This window comes from Chelonoidis abingdonii, chromosome 3, assembly GCF_003597395.2.
Source record: "Chelonoidis abingdonii isolate Lonesome George chromosome 3, CheloAbing_2.0, whole genome shotgun sequence".
NCBI lineage: Eukaryota > Metazoa > Chordata > Testudines > Testudinidae > Chelonoidis > Chelonoidis abingdonii.
The window spans coordinates 72,138,656-72,166,043 of record NC_133771.1 but is presented as its reverse complement, the minus strand read 5'-3'; the positions used below and the strand labels follow the sequence as shown (position 1 = coordinate 72,166,043).

The 27,388-nt window shown below is 44.6% G+C and overlaps 1 protein-coding gene and 1 long non-coding RNA gene across 2 annotated transcripts in view; one reads left to right on the top strand and one right to left on the bottom strand.

Annotated features, from left to right (window-relative positions):
* Positions 1 to 27,388, bottom strand: part of LOC142046567 (uncharacterized) — a 1,033,250-nt gene that overhangs the window by 652,866 nt on the left and 352,996 nt on the right. The gene's annotated exons all lie outside the window — the stretch shown is intronic.
* MDN1 (midasin AAA ATPase 1) overlaps positions 1 to 27,388 on the top strand; it is a 217,883-nt gene that overhangs the window by 81,586 nt on the left and 108,909 nt on the right. Inside the window, exons 28-36 of the mRNA XM_075063473.1 lie at positions 3,232 to 3,366; positions 3,444 to 3,582; positions 7,385 to 7,523; positions 7,631 to 7,761; positions 10,113 to 10,257; positions 11,414 to 11,543; positions 14,923 to 15,138; positions 18,140 to 18,337; positions 25,138 to 25,346. Coding sequence (XP_074919574.1) covers positions 3,232 to 3,366; positions 3,444 to 3,582; positions 7,385 to 7,523; positions 7,631 to 7,761; positions 10,113 to 10,257; positions 11,414 to 11,543; positions 14,923 to 15,138; positions 18,140 to 18,337; positions 25,138 to 25,346 — 1,442 coding nt within the window. The remainder of the gene's footprint in view (positions 1 to 3,231; positions 3,367 to 3,443; positions 3,583 to 7,384; positions 7,524 to 7,630; positions 7,762 to 10,112; positions 10,258 to 11,413; positions 11,544 to 14,922; positions 15,139 to 18,139; positions 18,338 to 25,137; positions 25,347 to 27,388) is intronic.

Below are 27,388 nucleotides of genomic sequence, written 5' to 3'. Positions count from 1 at the left end.
ATATCAACGTCCGAGAATTGATGAGCAGTCAGCTTGCTTGTCAAGGGCCTTCCATCGGCAGATCCGGGCCGGTGTGTCTCGGTTTTTATAGGCACCACCACAGCGGTGTACTATGTCAACAGCAGGGCGGGATGAGATCTCCCTTGCTGGTGTCGGGAGGCCATAAAGTTGTGGGACTTTTGCATAGCCCACTCAGTCAGCCTAGCGCTTCCTTCTCCCGGCGGCGCGCAATACCTCTGGCGACCATCTTTCAGTCGGTCTTTTCGGCTCCCACCGAATGGTCCCTTCGCCGGACCGTTTGCCTCTACACTTTCCGCAGGTGGGGCATTCCACAATGGAACCTTTTTGCATCTCGCACGAACAGGAAGTGTCCGACGTTCTGCCTCCTTCCAAGGCCGCGAGCGGGGGCTCGGTAGCGGATGCCTTCCTCGTTCCGTGGGGAATGCATCTCTTTTGCCTTCCCTCCGTTCCCTGTTGATCCCTCAAAGGTCCTCTGAAGGCATGCAGGGACAGGGCCGCTTGATCTCATTGCTCCGGCATGGCCACGTCAGCATTGTAGACTCTCTGCTCCTGGACCTGTCGGTAGTGGACCCTGTTCCCTGCCTCTTCACCTGACCTGATCACGGCAGGACCCACGGCCAGCTTTGTCACCCGACCCTTCAGTCCTGCATCTCTCAGCGTGACTCCTGCGTGGCTAACTGGTCGAATTGCACTGCTCTTCCCCAGTTGAGCAAGTATTCTAGGAAGTCGAAAGCCATCTACAAGGACGTACGTACATAGCCAATGGAAGTGTTACGTGCTGGTTGCGGAAAAGCGCTTCCACCGCTCGATGTTCCATCACGGATCGCTTGGACTACCTGTGGTCGCTCCACCAAGCCTGGCTATATGCCTCTCTCCCGGGTTTCACTTGGCGCCATCTCCATTTCCACCAGGGAGCGAGGCCATTCCGTCTTTCACACCCACTGGTGACTAGATCCACAAGGGTGGAGCGCCTTTACCCCTAAGTCCGTCATCCAGCCCCTCCTGGATCTCAACGTAAGTGTTGTCTCGTCTTATGTCCCCCGATATTTACCACTGGCTACATGTTTTCTCCTCTATTTGTCCTGGAAAACGGCATTCCTGGTGGCCGTCACATCCGCTAGGCGCATATCAGAGCTGCGCGCACTCGTCGTGGACCCTCCGTACACGGTGTCCATCGAGACAAGGTGCAACTGAGGCCACATCCTGCATTCCTCCCCAAGTTGTCTCGGCCTTCTCACTTAACCAGGACATATTCCTTCCCGTATTCTTCCCAAACCTCATTCATCTCGTAGTGGAACAACAATTACACTGTCTAGACGTGCGCAGGGCGCTCGCCTTTTATATAGAAAGAACTAAGCCATTCCACAAGTCCACTCAGCTCTTTGTCGCAATAGCTGAGCGGCTCAAGGGGTTGCCAGATCTCCTCACAGAGGATCTCTCGTTGGTGACGTCCTGCATAAAACATGTTACGACCGCTGGCCCATCTCCCTTCGGGCGTGTAACTGCGCACTCTACCAGAGCCAGGCTCATCAATGGCGTTCCTCGCACGAGTTCCGTCCAGGAATCTGCAGACGGCGACCTGGTCCCGTGCACACATTTACTAGCCATTATGCCCTGGTCCAGCAGTCCAGGGATGATGCGGCCTTCGGTTCTGCTGTGTTGCGCACTATGACCTCCCCCGACCCACAACGCCTAGGTAAGGCTTGGGAATCACCTACTGGAATGGATATGAGCCGCGCCTCGAAGAAGAAAACACGGTTACTCACCGTGTAACTCTTGTTCTTCAAGATGTGTTGCTCATATCCATTCCACACCCGCCCTCCTTCCCACTGTCGGAGTAGCCGGCAAGAAGGAACTGGAGGAGCGGGCAGGCCGGCAGGGGTATATATCACCCGCCATAGTGGGCGGCCACTCTAGGGGGCGACCTGCCGGCCCGCTGGAGTTGCTAGGGTAAAAGTTTTCCGACGAACGTGCACGCGCGGCGCGTACACCTACTGGAATGGATATGAGCAACACATCTCGAAGAACAAGAGTTACAAGGTGAGTAACCGTGTTTTTTCAAACTTTCTGTATTGGTGACCCCTTTCACACTGCAAGCCTCTGAGCGTGACCCTTCTTATAAATTTAAAAACTGGGAGGAGGAGTTTTACAGCTCGCGAGCCCCGAGGAGTCATGGCCCCCAGATTGAGAACCTCTGCTCTAACTCTTCTGCAGCAGAAGGAAACTGTTTCCAGGTGTGGGAGCGGCTGAGGCTGGCTCCTGCATGGCAGAGAAAAGCAGCATGCCCTCGGGGCCAGCTGGGGAGGAGATAATTCCTGTGACTGAAGAAGTGGTCCCAGATATCAGTTGCCAGCGTTTTGCAGTTGAATAAGGGATAGATCCCACTCCAGAGAGTGTCAGACGTGTCCAAGAGGAGCCCCAGGAAATGAAAATGAGGAGATTGTAGAGGGAGGCTCTTATGGGGAAAAGCCAAACCCCTGGGCAACCCTATAAGCAGTTGGTTGAGCCCACATAGCACCATGCTATGTGCTAACACGTGATTGTCCTTTTGCTGATCACTTGGGGGCACAGAGAACCCTATGACAGGTTAAAGAAAAATGTATATGGGCCAGGAATACAGAATGATGTGAGGAATTATCGCAGGTCTTGTGAATTAAGTCAAAAGTACCCCAGAAAGTTCCCCTGTACCCCTTGCTTGTAATACAAGAGGCATTTCTGAGGGTAACAATGGACATCGTGGGTCCTACCCAAAGCGGAAAGAAATGTGTCTTGGTGGTAGTGGATTAGCTCTGACTAAGATTGAGGCAAAATCTGTGGCAAGAGCCATTTTCACTATCTTTGGCAGAGTGTGTTTCCCTAAAGAGATTTTTATCTGACCGTGGGTCAAATTTTCTGTCTCGGCTCTTCAGTGAGCTATGGAAGTTGTGGAGTAACAAAACTAAAGGCTACCTCATATCACCCAGAAACAAATGATTTGGTGGAAAGATTCAGTGGGACCCTAAAATCTATGTTGGGACTGACTTACACGCTGGAGGCTGTTTGTGAGCAGTCCAGGCCGGAGGCAACAGCAGCAAGGAATTATAAAAGGCATCCCAAGTTACAGGGCAGGGGTCACAGTTACTCATTGGTCTGGATTGTACCCCTGGTATGTCACACATTCCACTTGAAAAATCAAAGAAAACACTCTGATTTCTCTTGCCTTATTTACAGGTTTCATGCTTCTGGCAGGCAGAGTCAGGAAACAGGAGGAGGTTGATGTTATTCAAAGTGTCCTTGAAAAGCATTTTAAGAAGAAATTGTATCCCCACTCTCTCTTCTCAGAGGAAAGTGTTAGAAAGTTATTGGGTGAGTTTGCAAAAAGGACTAAATCAGAAGCTTGATGCTTATGATTAAAGCTAATCAACTTGTTCTTTGTTGGACAGTTAAATCATCTACACAGATGTCGGTGATGGACGGCGAGTTTAGTCATGTTGTCTGGACTCAAGGGATGAGGAGGCTTGCAGTTCTGGTAGGACGAGCTCTGGAGTTTGGCGAACCAGTTCTGCTGGTGGGAGACACTGGGTAACTTGTTTTTCTATTACAGTAATGAATTGTTCTGTTTGGCCCTGTTCAGCAAGGTCCTTAACTGCATACCTACATTTAAACACGAGCGACCTCACTGAAGTCAGTAAAACTACTTATGCTTAAAGAAGGGCCTTGCGTTAATGCCTTGCTGTTTCATGGCCTTTGTGAATCTAAAACTTTTCTCAAATGTCAAGTCAGTTTTGTAGCTGCTGTAATACAGAGTTCACTTTTTAGAGTTCTGTGTTGGAGTACACCTGTCTTAGCAAAAGACGTTAAAACTATCTCTTGTGGTTTTGCTTTATTTTATCTAATTTATACAACAGTGTTATATAAACCTGTTAGAGATGTATTGAAACTGAACTGGAGAGGAGTGGGGCTGAGTTTCGTTCATGAACTGTCTGTTAGAATCCCAGTAGAAGAATTACGTACCTTTCTTGTGAAACCTGAATAAATTTAGTAATAAATTTGGTGGAGAGTGGTGAACACATTTACATATATTCCAGGATCTGACTGTATAAGGCCCAGCCCATCCTCTTTATTTTTTTTCTGCCTGCAAAAAAGAGGGTATGGGAGCAGATCTCTCATGCTGGTTATAAATTTAGTATTAAGTAGTTCTGTTAGGCTTTGTCTACATTGACATGTCATTGACACAACTTTTGTCATTTGGGGTGTTAAAAAAACACCCCCCTGAACGACAAAGATTTTACCAATAAAAAGCACCAGTGTGAACAATGCTTTGTCAGTAGGAGTGCTCTCTTGCTGACAAAGCTGCTGCTGCTTGTGGGAAGTGGAAATGTTTTGTTGCTAAAAGCCTCGTAGTGTAGTTATAGCCTTAGAGAGTAAAAACAAGCTGAAGCTGGGAAAGAAGAAACACAGTTTATTAGATGCTAAAAGGGAACTTGGATACTATTTGGAAAAGAATAAATCTTATGTAAGTTTTTCAGTTTAACAGTCAAGACCTTTCATTTCATAGTCTTTCAAAATGGATGATCGCTTGTGTTCAAGCCTGTAAGGAGAACTTGTTCTACAGCAGGAATGGATACATTGGCTGCTTGTCAGAGGTTTATTGTCTTGGTATTTAAGCTGCCACTTGAAGTTCAATTACTTCATTCATAAAATGTTAACCTGTTAATGGGGCTAGGTGTAGTCTTCTGTGTGGGTGGGCAGTGTTACTTCAATCTTGGCATTCTCCTCAGTCCTCTTCCTGGTTTATATTTAGGGTATGGCTACACTTGCAGCTATACAGCGCTGGGAGTTAAACTTGTCTTCATACAGCTGAGTAGGGAAAGCGCTGCAGTCTGGCCACACTGACAGCTGTCAGCGCACTGTCGTGGCCACATGTGCAGTATCTGCAGCGGCATTGGGAGCGGTGCATTATGGGCAGCTATCCCAGCGTTCAAGTGGCTGCAAGGTTCTTTTCAAAAGAGGGGGGTGGGGTGGAGTGTGACAGGGAGCGTGAGGGGGAGAGAGAGTGGATTTTTGCAGCTGACACTCTGTCAGCAGCTGCCTTGCAAGTTCCAACCCCCTCCCTCACCCCTCTCTCACTTGCTGAAAGCAAAAAATAGCTGTTTGTTTTCTTCCTCACAGACCAGATAAGCAGCCTCCCTGAAACGGACCCCCCTCCCTCCCGCCGTGCTGCTTCTTTCCTCAAGCCCCCTCCCTTCCCCTCTCCTCAAGCAAACACTAGCTATGGGCATTCCAAAGGGAGCTCCCTGCCTCTGCTCATTCACAGCAAACAGTAGCTGTGTTTGGTTTTTTTGATAAGCAGCTTCGGGAGCCCGGAATTCACAACAAAATAAAGAGAGGCATCACAACAAAACAGAGAGAGTTATCTTTACTTAAAAGGATTATGGGAAGCTTCTGGAGGTCAGTTACAACGTACTAAGATTATTCTCTGTTTACACTGACACCCCAGCGCTGCAGCAGCGCTATACTCTTTAGTCTCCTGCAGTGGAACTCTATAGAGACAATTCATGAAAGGACAAAGAGAAGTCAAAATCTGTCAGTCTCCACTTACTGAATACTGCTTCTGAATGTATTTGGCCAGTACGATCTAGATTGGATCACCACTAGGGTGACCAGATAGCAACTGTGAAAAAACAGGACAGAGGGTGGGGGGTAATTGGCACCTATATAAGAAAAAGTCCCCAAAAATGGGACTGTCCCTATAAAAACAGGACATCTGGTCACCCTAATCATCACCTCCTTCCTAGGAGTCCTTTCTGGGACAATTGGATGTGGGATGGAAGGATGGATTGGCAAAGCATTGTGTAGCTGTAGGCCTGATTCAGACACACAGGCTATGTCTACACTTGCAGAGTTTTTGTGCTGTCAGTTTCAACGGTGATAGTGAACCGGTGAAAGAAAAGCACTGGTTTGTGTACTTACTTCCACAGGCATCAGAAAGTGTTTACATTTGCAGCACTTCCAGCACCATGAGAGCAATGCACAGAGGGCAGCTATCCACAGTGCAACTCTCTCCATTTGATGATAGGTCTTGTGGGAAGGGCTGGGGGGGGAATCACGGGGCATGCTGGGTCCCTGCATAGCCTCCTCTCCCCAAACACTGATCAGCTCCAGTAGCTCAGCATTGCTCCAAGCAGGGGATCGTTTGCTCTGTGGAGCAGCCATTGTCAGCTGCCCAGATAAGTGAGCACTTGCCAAGAAAACAGGAAGGGGAGTTTCAAAGTTCCCAGGGCTTTACAGGGGCAGGGGTGGATGTCTGTTTACCTGGCGTCAGAGCAGCAGAGCTGCTGGCCAGAGTGGTCACCTAGGCACTGTGGGGTATCCTGTGGAGTCTAAAAGCGCTGTAAATAGGAAGAACGTGTCTTCACTTGCACATCAGCGCAAAAACACCACTGGTAAGAGCTGTAAGCCTCTTGTGGAGGTGATTTTCTTTTTGCAGTGAAACTTCTGAATATCACTGCAAAAAGTCATTGGCAAGTGTAGATTTTCCCATGGGTTTTGTGGAAAAAAGGGACTTTCTGCTTTAAATGGCAAGTGTAGGCATGCCCTTAGTTGCACCAGTTTAACTGTGATGTTAAACCAGTGAAACATCTGTGTGGATAGGTGGAAACTACACTGATATAAGCTTGCTCTAAACCCAGATAGGCGTATCAATGCACAGATGTTGCACCAGTTTAGCAAAAGGTGTGATGTTAACTAAATTAGTTAAACCCATGCAGTTTTGTGCGGGAAAGCCTTTAGGGGCTTATCTCTAGAACATTCAGATCTCTAGAGTTGTGAATTAAGACATGCAACTTTTACTAATGATTTTGCGGCTTGTAAACATATCTCATGACTCCTATAGTATTGATCTTCAGAAGGCAATACGTTTAGAGAATTTAATTTACTGATAAGTATTTTTTTTAATAGTGAATGAGAAGCTAACATTTTTCTCTTTGGCGCTTCTGACATTTTATGGTACTTAATCTTTGATGCATTATGCATCATTCAGAGGAGGTTTGAGGATGTGAAATTTGTTATCTTTCTAAAGTCCAAGTGAAATCTGAGGTGGTAAGTCCCTCATCCATGTTTTAATGAATAATGGTGGCAATTCAGCAATGGTTTGCATGCCAGAAGTGGGTGCAATTCATTTAACTTTTGTAAGGTGAGTCAGCATTCAGAGAAGAGAATACATGGGAGTAAGAGGAACAGCATGTTGGGGCCATTGCCCTGTAGGGTTTTGAGGAAATCCAACTGGAACTGCTTTGTTGCTGAAGTGGGCCATTAAGTGGTTGGGACCCCTTCTGGTTTTGTTCTAAGTTTACTTCATTGGTTTTCTTTGTTCATGTTATAGGTGTGGCAAAACTACTATTTGTCAGATATTTGCAGCCTTGGCAAATCAGAAATTACATTCTGTGAACTGCCACTTGCATATGGAGACATCAGACTTCCTGGGAGGATTACGGCCAGTCAGACAGAGATCAAAGGACAAGGTATGTCTCATGACAAGGGGTGACGATATCACTGAGCTTTAGTGTGGTGAAGAGAGCAGAGAATGACACATCCCTGATGAGTCTTCTTTTTCTTCCCCATTACCTAGGAGGAATTTGACAGTTCTAGGCTGTTTGAATGGTACGATGGACCCCTTGTTTTAGCAATGAAGGAGGGCGCTTTTTTTCTCCTGGATGAGATTTCATTAGCTGATGATTCTGTTTTGGAAAGACTTAATAGGTATGTGTTCTAAAAGTGTGTAATGTTAAGCAGCCCTCCACAAGGCTACACTTATCGCAAAAATGAGTTAAATAATCTAGTTTCTAATTGTTTATCTTAGTCAGTATCCCTTTTTCTTAGTTGCTCAATTCCTGTTCAAACAAAAAAGATCCAAAGTAACTCAGTGACGCATTCACTGTTAAGCTGCTGTACCAGATCACTTAGTTCGTGAATTGATGTGTCTCCAGCAGAAAGATGCTGACTGCATCCATATTAGTCCTGTATTTTTAGACAATTGCTTGCTATTGGAGAGGCTGCTGGCAACAGAGAAGGAGAAGGAATAGTAAGGTAGGCCCATGAAAAGTACAGGATGAAAATATACTCCCATCTAAATCACTATTGAGGTGCTAAACTTATTAGAAGAACTTAGAAGTATCCTGATCCAAAAGCAAGGGAGTACAGATTTGTTCAAGATTATTGCGACAATGTTTTGTGTCCTTGGGTTGTTTATATCCTTAGCTGTGTGCCAAGTGTTACAGTGAGGTTTGCTCTATGTCAGTGGTTCTCAACCAGGAGTCCGGAGGCTGCGAGCAGGTTTCAGGGCATCCATCACAATAAACCAGAGAGCAGGGCTGGTGTTAGAATCACTGGGGCCCAGAGAAGAAAGTCGAACCCCGAGCCCCACTGCCTGGGACTGAAGCTGAAGCCTGAACTCTGCTGCACAGGGATGAATCCAACTTAGCTTTGCGGAGTCCTGTGGCGTGGGGCTGCTTGCTATCCCCTGATGCTGGCCCTGGAAAAAACATTTTTTATGGCATAGATGAGCCACGGAGTTTTTATAACATGTTTGGGGGGGAATGGACTCAGAAAGAAAAAGGTTGAGAACCCTGTTCTTGGGCACTGCTCCAGACTGAAGACCACCTTCATGCGCTTAACTAGTGCTCAAAATGTTATAGTCACCTTTCTTTGCTTAGACTGACAGGACAAGAGAGTAACAGATGGTTAATTTCCCCAGATAAAGCAGTTAAAACACAGTACTTCTTAAAGAATAGCATGTAGTGACAGTTAACACAATAGAGCGAAAACTAAATAAATTTACACAATTAAAATGGAATCTACAATGAGACCTATAGAAAGCGCTATAATCTTTCCTTATATAGAAAGATAGATGACAGCCATATTTCCTGCCAGTTCCTGTAAAAAAAAAAATAAAAAAAAAAATAAAAAATTCTCAGTCTGTCATTACTTTCATGGGAAGTGACATGCCTTGTCCGAGAATAGGAAAGGTGCCTAGCAGCAAACTGGTCTTTCAATACCTTCCCAATTTTTTTATGTAAAGGTGTTACAACTGACACTGTATTCTACTGTTAGATTACAGCACCCCTCATTTTAAAGTCTGCCTTTCTTTTCTGTTACCAAATATATTGAGATGACCAGCAATTACTTTCATTGTTTCTCTATTTCAAGTAGGTTTTTCATAGCTCATGTGCACCTTTGCAAACTAATCTTTTTCAGTTAATTTTATTGTTTTGTTAATGATTCTAGGCAACATCTTCCTGAACACTTCTGCTAACATGCCCAGTAATGGGTCACACTTTTAGCTCAGTCACACAGTTCACTAGTGAGAGTATATGATGGGGCTGGGCTATGCAACTAAAAATATTAAATAGATATTTTAAGTTGCACTGATAATGAATTTGATGTAACTTGTAGTTTTGTATTCCATAAACTTAAAAACTAATTCAGTGTGCTCTTCATTAGGCTTCGGCTGTTACTTTAGTTACTTTTGCCATGGTATTTATAACAGAGAGCTTTTGTAAAGTTCATGCTACAGTGTAAATCTTTTGACCAGCCACTTTACACAGACTTTCACGTCAAGGTGAAGATGAACTTTCCACACTTGTGTATTCAGAAATACTGTCAGTTGGGAAGGATAAACAACATTTATCATTTACTTTTGCTGGAGCCCATTATACTGAGCTTTGTGACTTAGGCTGTGTCTACACTGGCAATTGAACGAACCACTCCCCCCCCCCCCCCCCCAAAAAAAAAGACAAAAGTTTTGCTGCAACAAGCACCAGCGTGAACAGCACATTGTCGGCAGGAGACACTGCTCGTTGGGGGTGGAAGTTTTTTCTCGGCAGGTGAGGCGACAAACAGTGGCTATGTTCCCTGACTTTTAGCGGCATGGCTGTAGCAACACAGCCATGTTGCTAAAAGCTGTGTAATGTAGACATAGCCTTAGAAATCAAACTAAGCAAAGCTACCTCACGTTTATGTTTTTTAAAAAAGACTATGACTTTTTAAAGTGCAAGCTATGGGATTTACATAAAACAATTTTTTTAACAATTTTTTTAAAACCTGGTTTTTAGTGTTCTTGAGGTTGAGAAGACACTGGTGCTTGCTGAAAAAGGTAGTCAAGAAGATGAGGATAATGAAGTAGAACTTCTGGTTGCTGGAAAAAAATTTCGCATCCTAGCAACCATGAACCCAGGAGGTGACTTTGGAAAAAAAGAGGTAAATTCTGAGAGGTCACTGGAATTATGACCAGAATGTGCAGCATGCACATGGTATAGGTCCCAGCATGCAGTGTTGCATATTGGAGTCTGTCTCCTGGCTTTAAAGGACGACTAAGGTGTGTCTTTCTTCCACCACCCGTGTACTATTATTTTGACAATGTAAACGAGCACTCAACAAAATATCAACAAAGAAAAATCTGGACACTGAATCATATAAATAGACTTGATATGGAGAACACTTTAAGTAAATGAAGTGTAACTCGCAAAGGAAACTACTTACAAATCCAGTTCTTGCAGTGGAGTCTTTATGGTGGTGTGGGGATGCAATGACAGATTGTGCTCCTGGCACAGAAAAAAACTGACAACTAGAAGTTGTCACGTAGGGTCTCCAAAAAATGGACAAATCCCAGTAGGGCAAGATTTCCCACAAAAAAAGAACTACAGTTCTCAGGTAACACCTTATGTTGTTTTAAAAGTATCTTCATAACCATCTAAGGAATAACAGACATTTGAACTCAAAGCTTTATCTCTTTTACTTGTAGAAAGGGGGCTGTCTATTTAAAAAAAGAAAATCAGTCATTTTTAGCATGCTAACAAAAAGTCGTTTTTAGCATGCCAGAAAGCCCCGGGTTCAGTAATCAAAGGGAAATTGCCTCTTCATTGCATATGCACTGGTTGATGATTGCTCTTTATAATTCAGCACAAAGGAGCAGTTATGGAAAGGCATTCCAATTCAGCCCTTTACCTGTATGGTGGTCTTTCTTTCAAAGGCCAGGAGGGCAGATGAGATTATACAGCCCTTGTTTGATAGACTGTATCTCTGAAGTTCCATCTCCCTCTGATTCTTGCAAGCCATCTCATTTTCTCCCCCGTTCTCTTTCAGTATTTCAAATGAACAGTTGGTGTGTTCTCTTGGTTTTGCACTAAAAGAGCCACATTTTCTCCTGTTAATGATAGCTATAAACACCCTGTCATTATTAGAAGGAATACTACATTATTTCGAAAAGGAGTCCGTTTAATTACTGTCTTAATAATTCACACATACTAGAACTACTAGCCTATGAAAGTTTAAATGCAAGTTTAAGTAATGCGGGTCTGTAGTAGTTGTGATATATGCTGGTAGTGGCTATATTGTTATATTTTATTGCCTGCAGCTTTCTCCTGCACTGCGCAACAGATTTACAGAGATATGGTGTCCACAGAGTAACAGTCGTGATGATTTAATACAGATCATAAAGCACAACCTTCATCCAGGACTGTCTCTGGACAGGATAAACTACCAAGGTAAGTATAATTTAGTTTTGCATCGAATTTAAACTCCACATGGGGGAGAGAACTGAATTTGAAGACAGAGATGGATTTAGCAGGGATTCACACTAATGTTTCGTCCATCCATAAATACAACTATATCTGCAAACAGACTCTGATGCATGGCCTCTGTTCCTCCCTTCCTAGCATCCCATTGCCATGTGACTGACCAAAAGTTGATAGCAAAGCAATGCAAAGGTCCTCTCCCCACCAGCTGAACTCTGCCCTCCTCTTCAATATCTTATCCTATTTCCCAGGTATTGGAAAGGAACAAAAGACCAGGACCAGAACTCTCATTTCCTTTGCTACCGACAGCTTGGTTATTGGTTTGATTTACTGAGCGCTCTCTCGTGTTCCCTTATATTTTGTCTTTGACAGTGCAGACACTGGGTTCCTCCTCCTCTGTTGGTCTGGCAAATAGGAGGATTAGCAGTTGCCATCCACAATTTTCGCACTGAAGTGCTCCTTCCTCTGCTGCAGTTAGATACCTGCTTTACTCAAAGCAGCATGCAGAAAGGTGACTTCCATGGGCATATCTGGTATCATTTGTGGTTTTACCAGAGAAGGCTAAAGAAAAGGATTTTGAGGGCGGGGGGAGCAATGATCACATCATCTGTGCCTCCAGCAGTAGTGATGTGCAATGGGGAGCCGTAAGAGTCCTTCTGCTCTTGTTGAGAGAGAAACCTTTGCGATTGGCTCAGAGGCTGGATCTATTTCTGGAAATCAGATGAAACTAGCTCCTCAGCTTCTGTTAAGGGTGAGAGAAGTTTCCATGTTGGGAGTCGAGGCTCTACCAGAGGCATCAATGGAAGCAGTTTTCTGGAGCTTTGAAAGGCCTGTAAAATAGGGCGAGGAGCTCACTTGTGGGGAACAGCAACCTTTTCCATGATAGCCTCTGAAGAGGTTTCTTTGAGATTTCCACAAGCTAAAGGGCTTTCATTGTCAAACACCATCCCACTCCTTTAGCTAGCCTGTGGATTACATGAGTGGCTCTGTCATAAACAGATAGTAGGAGTTAATAGAACAGAAGTACTTTATATCTCTTTTGACTGTAAAGGGTTAACAAGTTCAGTAAGCCTGGCTGTCACCTGACCAGAGGACCAATCAGGGGGATAGGGTTACTTTAAATCTTGAGGGAAGGGAACAGTTTCTGTGTGTGCTGTTAGTTTCTGGTGGTTGTTTCTCTCTGGGTTCTGAGAGTGACCAGACGTACAACCAGGTTTCTTTCCGATACAGGCTCTTATAAGTTTAAAATAATAAGGTACTAGGTAGTAGGGCGAGTTGGGCTTATGTTTGTTTTCTTTCTTTGCAAATGTGCATTTGGCTGGAAGGAGTTTATTGTTATTTGGCTGGAAGGAGTTCAGATTTGTATTTTGCTGAAAGGATTTTAATTGTACTTGTATCTTAAGGCTGGAGGGTTATTCCCCAGTGGTCTATGCTGAAAAAAGCCTTGTCCTATCCTCTTAAATTACAAAGATCTTTTTACTGTTTTCTTCTCTTTAATTTTAAGCCTTTCTTGTTTAAGGAACCTGATTGTTTTTTTTCTTTGGCAGAGCTCCAAGGGGACTGGGTCTGGATCCACCAGGGATTGGTGGGGGAGAACGCGAGGAAGGGGGAGAGAGAGAGGTTAATTTCTCTCTGTGGTAGATTATGTCTCTCTCGGAGCGTCTGGGAGGGGAGAGAGAAGGAGGGGGGAATGTGCATTTTCCTTCTGTTTTAAGATTCAAGGAGTCTTGATCACAGTGTTCTTCATAGGGCAACCCAGGATGGGGAAGCCGGGAGAGGCAACGGTGGGGGGAAAGGGTTTTCTTCCTTTGTGTTAAGATCCAGAGGATCTGGAGTCTTGGGGTTCCCAGGCAAGGTTTTTGGGGGGACCAGAGTGTACTAGGCACTGGAATTCCTGGTTGGTGGCAGCGCTACAGGTTCTAAGCTGGTAATTAAGCTTAGAGGAATTCATGCTGGTACCCCATCTTTTGGATGCTAAGGTTCAAAGTGGGGAATTATACCATGACAGGCTCAATGACTTATTTCTGCCTGCTAAACCTTTCCAGGAGCCTTTAGCCTTCACTCCTAGGGGGTACTCTCAGGATTCTTCCATGATTCCAAATTCTCTGCTAAGCTGCTGGTGCTTGCCCTTCCCTTGCTCTAGTAGGTCACAGTTCAGAAGAGGGAGAGGTGTCCTTAGAACTGAGTCCCAGGCTCCATTACAAGGAGCTCAAGCAGCTTGATAACTCTCTTGCTGTGGCACATTTTTTCCAGAATTCCTTCCCAGTCCCATCTCTCTCTGCAACAGATCCTGTAGACAGCCTGCACCTCTCCGGACGTCAGTCAATGTTTTTGCCAAATCTTTCTGGGGTGGGGCTGGAGGTTCGGGATTTGCTCATTTGTCAGGAATTTCCCTCTGAAGCATTAGACTAATTTCATTTTAGGAATACCTGGAAGTGAACCCAAACCTTCCTCCTCAGTCCCTAAGCAGAGGCACAGAGATTTGGTACTATCAGCCTTTTTCCTCCATGCTTTCCTTGTGGGGGAGGATCTTTTTCTCTTTATCCCAGTGGATGATAACTCCTGAATCTTCTTCCTTCATCTTCCAAGTTGCTTTTTTTTTTTCTTTGCTTTTTCCAAGATTAGGGAGACCTTCTTTTTTTCTGAAAATTATCTGGGGGTTGGGAACAGGTTTTAAAGGTTACTCTATATTCTTTGTAGCCCCAAGAAAGAAGGAATCAGAGTTATTTTGGGTCCTGTAGTGCATTGAACCATTTCCTAACCTCAGATTCAAAGTGGAATCTTCCACATCTACCTTGTTGCAATGGATGAGGATATTTTCAAGCAAGCTTTTAAGCTACTATAAACCGTTGCTTCTGCTGAAATGCTTATAGCAAATGCCCCTTTTTTTTAAATAAAGTAATACCCAATAACCAGTTCATCTTTTGCTCACAATTCTATATCTGTGAACCATTCTCAAAGGAGTTTCTGTGTTTTACTAAAAAAACTTTGATATCAGGAACTAACAAGATTTAATTCCTGAAATCAGTATGACTTTTTGTTGCCCTGTGCTGTGTATAAAATGCATGTGATTAATTTTGTGGATGTATTAGTTTTTAAAGTTTGTTGTAGAGGATTAGAAATCTGTTCTTTGCTCTTCTGCTCTCTCCCTTTCATTGATCACTTTTTGAAGATTGAAAGCATCATACTTCAATGCAAATATTTGTTTTAAAAACAAATCTGAAGAACTTGATTTCTTTTCTGTATTTCAGGGTTCTAGTTGTAAGCTTTGTACTAGAAGTGACCTATATAATTCAGTTTATAATTGCAACATCTTTCTTTCTTTCTTTCTTTCTTACTTATATTTTAGGGATAGACATAGCTGAGCTGATGATGGACTTTATTGAATGGCTAACCAACCAAGAATTTGGGCGTCAGTGTATTCTCAGTGTCCGAGATGTCTTATCCTGGGTTAACTTTATGAATGTTATGGTAGAAGAAGAGGAGTACAGCCTGTTTTACATTCCTCCTGTGACGTCTTTTGTCCATGCTGCATGCCTGGTGTATATTGATGGAATAGGTTCAGGTAGGTCATCAGTGCTTATCAGAGAAGAGGTGAATATATTTAACTCTTAACATTTTTTTTCTTATTTTGCTCATATTTTTAGACTCATAGACTTCAATGTCAGAAGGGACCATTATGATCATCTAGTCTGACCTCCTGCACAGTGCAGGCCACAGAACCTCACCCACCCAGTCCTGTATCAAACCCCTAACCTATGCCTGAGCTATTGAAGTCCTCAAATCGTGGTTTAAAGACCTCAAGGTGCAGAGAATCCTCCAGCAAGTGACCCATACCCCACACTGGAGAGGAACGTGAAAAACCTCCAGGGCCTCTGCCAATCTGCCCTGGAGGAAAATTCACCAGCCAGACACCAGGAAAGAATTCTCTGTAGTAACTCAGATCCCACCTCATCTAACATCCCATCACAGGCCATTGGGCATATTTACCGCTAATAATCAAAGATCAATTAATTGCAAAATTTAGGCTATCGCATCGTACCATCCCCTCCCCCTATTTGATTGATATCCCAGTGTTTAGTTTGGTTAAAGTGAAGGCCTCATGCTTTAGGGTAGGACATAATTCCTGTGACACACACATTTGCTTCTACTTGACAATACCTTTAACTTCATATGTTTTTCTTGCCATTTTTAACAGCAAGGACTTCTTGAATAGTTCAGCAAGCTAAAGTGCTACACACTGCACATATGCAAAACTACATTAAAATAACAGTAAGGTTGCAAAGTCAAGCACCATCCCCTTATGTATATTTTTGGTGCTATAGTTTTTAATTACATGTTCACATAGTATATTTCCATTGGATCGCTGCAGCCTCATTCAGTGCACAGTATGGACAGGGCTCAATAAAGTAGTAGCTAAATTGATATTATTTTATCAATCTCATTCAGTGTGTGGCCTGAGGCCTTATTTACCGCAGACTATTCAAGCTCTCCTCTGAAAACAGAGTTATTAATTTCCCCTTGGGCTTTTCTCTGGGAGTCCTCATTGTAGTACTTCAGCGTTTCAGAAATATTAACTTACCTTCGCAACACTCCTATGAGATGAGCGGGTATTAGCCCCATTTTACAGATGGGGTGCCAAGGCAGAGAGAATACGGACAAAATATCCAAAAATGTTGGGTGCCGAATTTGAGGCCCTTAGGACCTGGTTTTTCAGTGTAGAAAGCACAGCTCCCATTAACTCCAGCTGTAGTTGTGGATGCTCAGGTCTTCTGGAAATTAGACCTCAGGGTTTCAAGTCAGGTGCCCAGAAAATGAGAAACAAACAATGACCACATCTGACAAGTTTAGTTAAGTGATTTGCCTAGCATCACACAGGAGCTCCTTTGGCAGAGGCAGGGATAGATTTCAACTGCTTTAATCAAGAGAGCATCCCTTCTCTTTGCAATCCCCTCCCTGCTTCCCAATGTACTTCCCAACTTCTGCAAAAGATGAGACAGGGGTCCTGCAGACAGTGGCTTCCTCCTTCCCTGCGCAACCCCGATTCACCCCCAGAGCAGGTGTGTCCCGTGCATTGATTGTGTCCAGTGGAAAAAACTGTGTATGATCATGTAAATAAAGACTGTCATAATGCATTCACATAAGGAAGCTGAATTAAGGTTGCACAGGCAAACTTAATTCTGGCATTTCCTAACTTTTGAGTGCTTGAGTTTGCAACCTTAATGTTCTTTCATTGTAGTGTTTTTGAGTGTAAGTTCCTAGGCTTTTAAAGAAGCAAATTGAAAAAAACAGAAATTCTATCATGGGTTCATGTTGACATCCACATGGATCATCAGCAGAGTTGGAACCTTTAGATCCGTGGCAGAGACCTTTGCCATTTGCACTCGCAGAAGAACTGATAGCAGTTAGGAGGTGCTCATCCTCTGTCAATCACCTCTAGAAGGGATGAGACACTCATTTTTGAGTGGGTTTCCACAGATATTTGCTGACCGCAGAGGAGTTATAAGAGTCAGCAATCATGGGTTCTGTTCCAGGCTCTCGAGGGAAGTGCATTCTAGTGGGTACAGACTCTTCTGCCTATGTCCACCCTCCACCAAGCTTGATCCCTTTTTGCCCTGCTCCCTCCAACCTGTCTGGTCCAGTCCTCTCTCTTCCTCACCCATTGCCCCACCCACTCTTTCCATTTCTCAGGATTCTCATTCCAGTCCCAGTCTCCTTACCCAGCCTGTCCTAGTCTCCCACAATTCTTTGTCTCAGGTCTCCTTGCCCAGCAAGTCCCAGTTCCCACCCTCCCAGCTCCTTATCCAATCTGTGTCTCTTTCCTTCCCTCCCACCCCAATGCTCCCAGGCTTCTCATCCAATTTGTATTCCCATCCCAGTTGCTTTGCCTAATCAGTCCCAGTTCTGACTGGGACTGGGTACACAGGAAGATCTGTCTCTGGTTCCTACTCCCACCTTCTCTCACCTCTGGTTCCTACTCCCAGTCTTCTTGTCCAGTCAGTACTCCCTTCTCCCATCTCCTTGTCCATTGTAGGGTGTTTCCCTCCTCCCCCCAGTCTTGAAAACTGACCAACATAAGCATGTGAATTTTTCCAAAAAATCTGCCTTAAGCAGACATGTGGCATAGAAAATTTCAGTCCAAACTGTTGAAGTTTTGCATAGGTATAAGCAGCTATAAACAGAATCTTATAATGGGAAGTGTCAGGCAACTTTAATAATAGGAAGTGTTACCCAGCTGCCACTTAAAATACAGTAGGTTGAGATTAACCTTCACATTTTTGATTTTTAATTGAAGGCAGCAATACAGTTGTGATTGATATTAAGCACTTTGTGCCTTCTGGAAAACCATGCTACTGTATCTGTAGATCTATATTTCATACATGTATATCTCTTTGTTGAATTCACTAACAGTATTTGGTTGAGCTCAGCACGGTGCATTCGCTGTAGCTTACTGCACTGCATTTTCTGTACTGTTGGCTGGCCATGTGTTTCTGAATTTTGAAATGAAAACAACTGGCTGTAGTTGGGAATCTTATTTTTACTTCCTTTTGTTTTCTTTAATATAGGTACAACATCTTGCTCAGCTGATACTGCTTTAATTGCTCGTGAAAAATGTCTGAAATTCTTATGCGAGAAACTTTGCAGTGTTGTTGAGCTTACAGAATATCAGAAGGATGAACTGAGGGTTTATGACAGAACAAAGGAGAGAGAATTTATATGGATGGAAAACTTCATGGGAATCCATCCATTTTTTATACCAAGAGGCAAGTGTTGTTTTTTGTGGGGTGGGGGACGTTCATCCCATGTTTTGTTTTTAACGACTTATCAAGGACTAGCGTTAGCCCCAAGATATGTGGGGAAGTACACTGTAATTCATAATGTCTTCTAAAAATAAAGACAGCCTCTTTTCTTTTTTATAAAAGCACTGCAGAGTATTTCCAAGCATATCTAATATAATTGTTTCACTTTTTAGAAAGCCACATCTATAAGCAACTATATATATATAATAATTTTTTTTTTTTTACCTTGAGTGAATGCTTCAGGCATATTTCACTTCATCTGACCTCAATTTTGGAGTGTAATAACATCTCATTTTTCATGGTCAGATCAGCCATTAGCTTGGGCCAAGAGCAGTGCTCATCCATCCACCTCTCAAGGCATGGGAACCTATTTTATTGCTCCACTGTTGGAGACTTACTAGCTGACCCATTGCAGCAATAGAATTCCAAGGGAGAGTATATGGGTACCACAGGACTGAGTGTGATATAAGAACCTAGATCCGGGGTTGGCAACCTCTCGGAAGTGGTGTGCGGAGTCTTCTTTATTCACTCTAATTTAAGGTTTTGCATGCCAGTAATACATTTTAACGTTTTTTAGAAGGTCTCTCTCTGTAAGTCTATATATTGTATAACTAAACTATTGTCGTATGTAAAGTAAACAAGGTTTTCAAAATGTTTAAGAAGCTTCATTTAAAATTAAATTAAAATGCTGATCTTACGCCGCTGGCCCATTCAGCCCACTGCCAGCCTGGAGTTCCATTTACCTAGGCTGGCAGTGGGCTAAGCGGGGCCTGCGACCGGGACCCTGGCTGTCAAGGAGCCGGCAGCCAGAACCCCAGACCGGCAGCAGGCTGAGTGGGACTGGCGGTTAGGACCCCATACTGGCAGTAGGCTGAGTGGCTCAGCCCGCTGCCTATCTGGGGTTCCGTCCGCTGGCTCCTGCCAGCCAGGGTCCCGGCTACCGGCCCCATTCAGCCCGCTGATGGTCTGGGGTCCCAGCCCTGCCCACATAGAGTGGGTGCCTACCATCTTTCTGGTTTTAGCCCATTCTCTTCCTCTCTCTCTCGGCACTGAGCTGAGGGTGGGAGTGCAGAAGGGTGAAGGGTCTGGCCAGGAGCTAGAATGAGGGAGGGGGCTCAGAGTTGGGGCAGGAGGTTTGGGTATGGAGTGCTTACCTGAGCAGCTCCCATTTAGTGAGAGGGGTGCAGATGGGGATGTGAGGGGTGCAAGAGTCAGGGCAAGGGGATGGGGGTGCATGAGGAGGGTGCAGGAGTCAGGGCTGGGAGCATGTAAGGGGGATGCAAGAGTCAGGGCATGGAGTGTTGGGGGAGCTGAGTATGTGTGGGGGGTCCCAGAGTCAGGGCTGGGGTTGTGGGGAGGTGCAGGGGTCAGGGCAGGGGGCTGGGTGTATGAGAGGGGGGTGCAGGGTCAGGGCAGAGGGGCGTGGGGGGTTCAGGAGTCAGGGTTGGGGGTGTGGGCTGGAGTCCAGCTCTCAACAGGGGGTTGGAGGGCATATTGCCCTGATTCCACCCTCATTCCCCAAGGCCCTGTCCCCACTTCTTCTCTGGAGCAGCGACCACGTTCTGGCTCTGCTTCTCCCCCTCCCTCTCCAGGGCCATCAGCTGTTCAACCGCAGGGAGGGAGAGGAGGAGGGGTAGGAACCCAGAGAGGCGGGGGAGGAGGGAGCTTGGCTGTCAGTGGAGGCTGCCCTGCAGCAGCAGCCGCCAGGACCAAGCTTCTGCCCCCTGCCCCTGCAGGAGAGAGCAGTAGGCGGAGATGAGCAGGATGGGCCGGACCGGATTTTTAATGGCACACTGCTGCCTGCCAGGGTCCCGGCCGCCGGCCCCGCTCAGCCCGCTGCTGGCCTGGGTTTGGCAGCGGGCTGAGTGGGGCAGGCGGCCGGGACCCCAGCAGGCAGCTGCATACCGTTAAAAATCGGCTTGCATGCCGACCCCTGACCTAGATATTCTTATTGTGCAATATTTGGACCATTCTGTTCATGGGCTGGCTAGGACAATAAGATCTCTCTTTTCCTCCTAAACACTGATACAGGGCATTCAAACTTCCCCTCCCCTCCCATTGTTGTCATTGTGCCCATTAGTACACAGGTGAATTGGAGGGACACAACAGTACTGGTGACATTCATGCCTCTCAGTTTGATCGTGGCATAGTTTCTGCAATCCTGTGCTGCAGCTATAATGAAGTCTAAAAGCTTTATTTTTAACTGACGCTTCTTCTCCCTCCATAGCATTTAGAGAATCTAGACCAACAGAACTGGTTTTTTTAGCATTGGACAACCTTGTGTATTATATTTTACTTTGTTTGGCTACAGGAAGCTGATATTTAAGATTCCATCCACAAAGTAGATGGAAAATGTGTTGTATTGAAGATCATTAGTGTCTGCTTATAGAGGAACTAGGTGAGTTGTGGCCTATAGCCTATAAGATACCAAGACCACCACAAGTTCACCAGGTGTCTTGTTGTTGCTGCTGCAAGCTAGTAGTTTCGGTCAATCTTCTATCAGAAGAGCGGTCATCGGGCCCTTGTATAAGAAACCATTTATTGACACTGGTAGTCCTACAAATTACCGTTGGGTTTTGAGCCTTTTTTGTAGGTAAACGTGATTGAGAAGATTTTGAGGAAGCGGCTCTCGTGTTATTTTGAAACTTCTGATTTCCTTGGTCCCTAGAGTTTTCTTGGCCATAGATCTCTTTGTGACCGACTAAGTTCTGCTGTCTGTTCAATGACTTTATTAGACCTACTAGTTGCTTTTCCTGCTATTTACTGCAGGGTGATACTGAGCTGTCTGTGAACGGTGGAATGAGTGGATGGGGTTATTTAGCATCTCTTCCCTCCTTTCTGAGAAGTCCAACAACAACGGTGTTGGGGAAATTGCATGTCATCCTGCAAAGTTTTCATAAGAGATCAGGTTTCATCTTATTGTCTTCTCTTCTCCCTCTTGTCTCTTTAAACTTACTAAGGGAAGAGGGCTGGGTTCCATGTTTAATTCTGCAGGCCATGATATGAATTTGAGATTTCATGATCCCATCAGTCCACAGCATTGGGGGATGCCATTAAGATTAGTGGGATGTTTGCACAGAGATCAAGGGAGAAACACAGCCTTTATGTAGTAAATTGAACTTATATTTATTCAGCACATCATTGGCATATTCTGTGTCACTTACAAATTAAAATCTGCTCCTGTTTAGGCCACAACTACTTCTGTTCTTTTTTTTCTCCTTTTCATTATCTTCTTTTCTCTTTTTCACTCTCCTCCTTCCCTCTGTGTATCTCCTCTGTTCTCTCTGCATTTTCTTCCTTGAAGCAACTCCTAATTCCCTTTCCCCGTAGGGCTTTACACCCATCCTTTTGCTGTTCCATTTGCTAAAGTAATCAGCAATGGAATAATTAATGTTGACATTGAAGTGTGGTTATAGTGCATTAAAGTTGACAACTCTAGTCTGCTTAATAGTGGACAATAAAGTTCATACCCCTGAGTTATTATTTGAGGATATTTTTTTCTGACTTGGCAGATATCATGGCATCACATACACTCAGTTCATGTTTGGAAGTTTGTCTCTGTTGCCATGAGGACTAGAAACCCTTTTAAAAAAATAAAAGCTGAGATTGTGCACAATCTGAATGTGTCATGCAGGCCACATACATCATGTAGGTTGTGCATTTTGATGCCCCGGATAAAACCACATTAATGGATTGGTACTGTAGTAACCATTGTACTGATAGCTAAAATCTAGGTCTTTCATCAAATCCAGGCAGTACAGTCTCTCTGCTTATCCAATGTCTGCCTGAGAGGCATATGTCAAAGTGAAATGCCTGAAGTTCAAACCAGAAAAAAGAGAGGTGATGCTGGTGAGTAACGGGAGAACTGATCTGTGGTTGTGAGGAGTTATTTGCTATGAAACATTGTGCCTTTCCTTAATCGAAGGTCTGCAGCGTAGGGATTATTTTGGACCCTTATTTGCTACAATCTCTGATCCAAGTGTCAATATTTTTTTCTATCTGCACCTGGTTAGGAGGTTGTGACCTGTGTTCCCTCATGCAATCCTTGCCACTTTCTAGATTGGGTGACGCTAATGCACCTCTAAAGACCACCAGAAATATTTGGGTAGTGCAGGACACAGTAGGCTACCTGTTTAGCTGTGCTGAGCATGCTGCTCCTGTGCTCTTTATGCAGCACGGGCTTATTTATGTCCAGATGAACGGGAGATTATTGGCTTTTATGAAGCTCTGTATATGGTTTGGGTCCTATGTAAGAGTTCACTCTCCCTTCATACTTTCATTACTGATGAGATTAAAGATGGTGTTTCTGTAACTAGATTTGCAGACCAGGGGAATAAAGAAGGATGTTTCTCTCAGCGCCGTTTGACTAGAAGTTGCTGCCAGCTCTTGGGGAAAGCCTCTGTCTGAGTAAAATTTGAATGACTGGGAAGAGAAGTGGATGGAGCTGTTACCTTGACATGTGTACTCTTTAGTGTGCCATCATGGGGGTTGCAAATTTGGAGATTGTCCTTTTGGTGGAGCCAGTTATTGGCAGGATAATATATTTTGATTGTGATTTTACTGATGTAAAGTCTCTCTCTTAGGCAGCAGGCATGTCAATTTTATTTAAATAAAAATAAATATGTGGGCAAATGGAGAGATCTAATGTAAAAAGAAATGAGAGTTCAAAATAGGAAGTTTGTCATATAAAGCACATTCTTTTGGAAGGATGGAATGTTTTCAGGTGTTTATAAGTAAGGAGAAATGTGCTGGGGTAGAAAAGAGTGGTGAGAGTAAGAGTGCTGACTCTTAATTCATTTGGCTAACTTTTTTATTTTATAACACTGCACAATTCAGAGCAGTGGTACCCAGTCTTATTACGCAGGAAGGCCACATAAACCTAACCCTAAACCTGTGTGGGCTGAACAGATTCTACATATTTGACATGCATCTGATGAAGTAGGTATTCACCCACGAAAGCTCATGCTTCAATACATCTGTTAGTGTATAAGGTGCCACAGGACTGTTTGCTGCTTTTAGAGATCCAGACTAACACGGCTACCCCTCTGATACATATTTGAATAAGTTTAAAGTCACCTGTATTGATTTATATTTTAAGTTCAGCTTGTTTCATATGTATTTAGATAGGATGTTTCTCAATTGTACAGTATTGTCTATTTGCACGCTTGTGCAAACTAAAATGATGTAATCATGATGACAAAATACTAATGAATTGGCTGTTAGTATATTGTGTTTAAGCAGGCTACAGGCCTTATGAAATGCCCTGGTGGGCCTTAGATTGAGCACCCCTGGTTTAGAGCATGTCTGTGTTGTATAACCAGTGCCTAACTTGGAACATTCAAAAACACCGTGACAGGCATTGTTCCCTCTAACTTTTCCCATGCATGTGTGGAATGAATTTTGTTATGTGCACCAATATGGAGATGATGTGTGGTGGGGATGGGGCCAGAGGTTCGGTGTGTGGGAGCGGGCTCCGGGCTGGGCAGAGGGGATCAGGGTGCAGGAGGGGGTACAGGGCTGGGACAGAGGGGTGAAGCTCCATCTGGGGGTGAAGACTCTGGGGTGGGGCTGGGGATGAGAGGCTTGGGGTGCAGGCTGCCCCCTGGCCACAGTGGGGAGAGGACCCCCCGCACCCTAGCCCTCTCCCTGCAGCAGCACCTGGGCTGGGGCTGGGAGAGTGGCGCCTCTCCCCGGCCACAGCAGCACCTGGGCTGGGGAAGAGAGTCTCTCCCCGGCCCTGGAGTGCATCTATTCCTAGCTGCAGGAGCTCTGGGGTTGGAGGAGAGCTGCCTCTCCCTGGCCGTGGCAGCTTCGGGGCTGGGAGAGAGTCTCTCTTCGCACCCCTCCCTGGGTGCAGCAGCTCTGGGGCTGGGGGCCATGGGGGAGGCACCTCACCCCACTGCAGCCCTGAGCTCCTGTGCGGCCCTTGATAGGCAGCTGTGCAGCTTAGAGGGAATTTAGGTGACAGACTCTTTTATAAATACATCTAATCACCTATCTTATACAAACTTATACATGGTTTACTTTCTAGGATAACTGGCACCCAAAAGGGGAGAATACTTCTTTCCTAGAAACAAATATCAAAATCTTTAAAGAAGGATAATGACTAACACTTTGCATATGTGAGAAATGATGTTTTACTATTGAAATTACAGTGAGCTCTAAAGGTGGAGGTTTCTGATGGGCAAGAAGACTAATGCTTTTTCCAAGTTGTGTTCCGTAACCAGAGTAAAGAAAATGCTTGCATGAGAGGGTACTTAACTTTGGCTCACAAAACTGGCAATGTGTGAACAGATTCATAAACTTTCCTATAACACATGGGGCCAAATTTTTAAAAAGCTGCTTCTAATTTTACACTTGCAGCCAGTTACAAGCCAAACAGAGCATTTTAGAGACTTGATTTTCAGACCCTAGCTTCCAGTTTGGTACATGAACACCTACAAGTTTTAAAATTCCATATTCAAAACGCATTGCAAAGTGCATGTGCAGGTATTTGTGTGTATGTGTAAAATTATGCATGAACAAATGGAGACTGTGCTGAGGTCAAACCGAATATCAAACACTAACTATGTCTGCCCTATTTGTGAGGATAGATGTTTGATACATAATTTAGTTACTGGTCTATCTTCCATCACAAGCTGAAGTAGTGTGAAAAAGCAGTAGGCAAGTTAATAGGTCTTTAGAAAATGTGATCTAAAATAGTCTAAATGTCTGTAATATTTAGTCTGTGGTTTAATTTTTGTTTTGCTTTCTCTTCATCTTAGGCCCTGTTTTTCAGAGGAATAGTGTTTCAGATTATGCTTTAAATGCAGGAACTACAGCAATGAATGCACAAAGGCTGTTAAGAGCCTTACAGCTTAACAAACCCATTCTCTTGGAGGGGTCTCCAGGCGTGGGCAAGACCAGTCTAGTAGCAGCACTGGCAAAGGCTTCAGGAAATTGCCTTGTTCGAATCAACCTGTCTGAGCAAACGGTAGGGTAAAATGTTACCCTGATAATTGATTTTTTTTTTTTTTTTTAAGTATGTATAATACACTTGTAAACATTATTTGTTTCTAATTTTAATGAAGCCCTGAGTGCACGTTTACATAAGGATAATATCGAATTAGCTAAAATCGGTTTATAAAGAACTGATATTATAATTCGATTCATGTGGCCACACTAGGCCCAAGTAGTTAGGCATTGTGCGTTCCTGTCGAGCTACGTTGATTTCCTGAAGCGTTGCATTGTGGGTTAAGCTCTCCGTAGCTACGCATAGTTCCTGGCACGTCTCCCGTGCCTTGGATTCTGGTTGCTATTATTGTCGTGGTGTTCTGGGTAATGTGTCAGTCATGTCTCTCTCGGGAAGACTCAGCTGACATCCTTTCGCGAGTGGCACATTTTTCCCTGAGTGTGCCCTGGAGAAGAGGCCAAAGCATGGAACCATGGAGCCCGTTCGTCTTTTTTTTTTTTCCGGCACGATGTGTACTGGATGTTCCGTGGACAGTAGAGGCGATGACTCGAGCGCTAAACAGCGCATTCCTTGGCTGTGCATGATAGCAGATGTTACAGTCATTTGGTACCGTTACGCTGGAGTAACTGCAATTGATGACAGTTATCTTCCCCCTCTGTACGTCCGCTGCTAATGGAGTGCCTGCTGAGACTTCGGCGGGGGCAACCGCAAGCAAAATTGGGATTGACTTCCGAGTCAATCCCTCTTATGGTTCGTAAAAATAGAGTCGTCTGCTAGAAGGGCAGGTGTATTAGAGGACCAGTGTATCAGAGAGCACACTGGTCTGTCACTATTCATAGGGGGTGCTCGACTGCAAGACCCCACCTCTTGCTTCGTTCTCCCCAACCTTCTGGCTGCGTGGCAGTGTCCTGCCCATGTTGTTTGAAGTAATAAAGAAATGCAGGATATAAGAAAGATTAGTGACGTAAACTGAGGGGGAGGCAGCGCCCCAGGCTATGACAGTCCAGGCAGGAAATAACGGGTGCGAGGGAGAGAGCCCAGCCTTGCTGCTGCTATGAAGTCCAGGCAGTAACAGGAATTTTCTTTACATAGGAAAAGGATGGGGTGATTGAAGTCAGCCCAGTTGCTTATGGGAAGAGTTTACCAGGCTGTTCGGTACACTACGTGGGTAATACTGGGATCATTCCATTTTTACCCAGCGCGCCCCGGCCCAGCTACCGTAAGGCAGCCAGAGCACTATGGGCTGATGGCGATGATGGATATCAGTCTATTGCCCGTCTCACTGGGGAGGGGAGAGGAGCGGATATGCTCTTTTCACTGCTGAGATGGTTCCAGCAACATTCATACACCTAGGGTGACACTGAAAGAATCAAGAAATGAATTCTTTCCTTTTCTTTAGTGGGGGGAGGGAGTAAATGTCCGGAGCTATACCGACCGACGCGACAAGTGTGTTGAACATAAAGGCATTGGAGGTCAACCAAGATGCAATAATACTTTTAGTAGACGCTAATGGAACTGTGGGTAGCTGGAGTCCTCAGTCCCCCTCTCCTCATGTAGTGTCATTTGATTCTTTGGCTTTCCGTTCAGTATCTTGTCATGCAGGCACTGTTAGCTGGAGATTTTTCAAACGCTTGTATTTTCGGTCTTCTGTACGGAGCTCTGATACGAAGATTTTCTCCATATAGCGTGAATCATTATTCCGTACGGTCCATGTGGAGCTCTTTTTGGATTGGGACTGCAGTGCAACCGTTTTTGGTTGGCTGATAGATGACTTCTCAAGGGACTAGGTGGGGCAACTATGTGATAAGGTTGTAATTCAAACTTGTGGGTGGGGGCTTTCCTGTCTCGTTTGCTTGGGCGGTGTTGGCTTATTTTTTGTCGCTGGAGGTGTTAGCATGTTTGGTCTTTTTATTGTGATTCGTCCAGTCGGGGTTTTAGGTTTTGCCGTTGTGTGGTGTGGGGATACGTTTCCGCTTGCGCTTCGGTTTCTGATTTGTCGTGTTGTGTTGCTCTTGGGGTGCGTTTGTTGTGTGTTTTCGCTTTTTTTCTTCGTTGGTTATGAC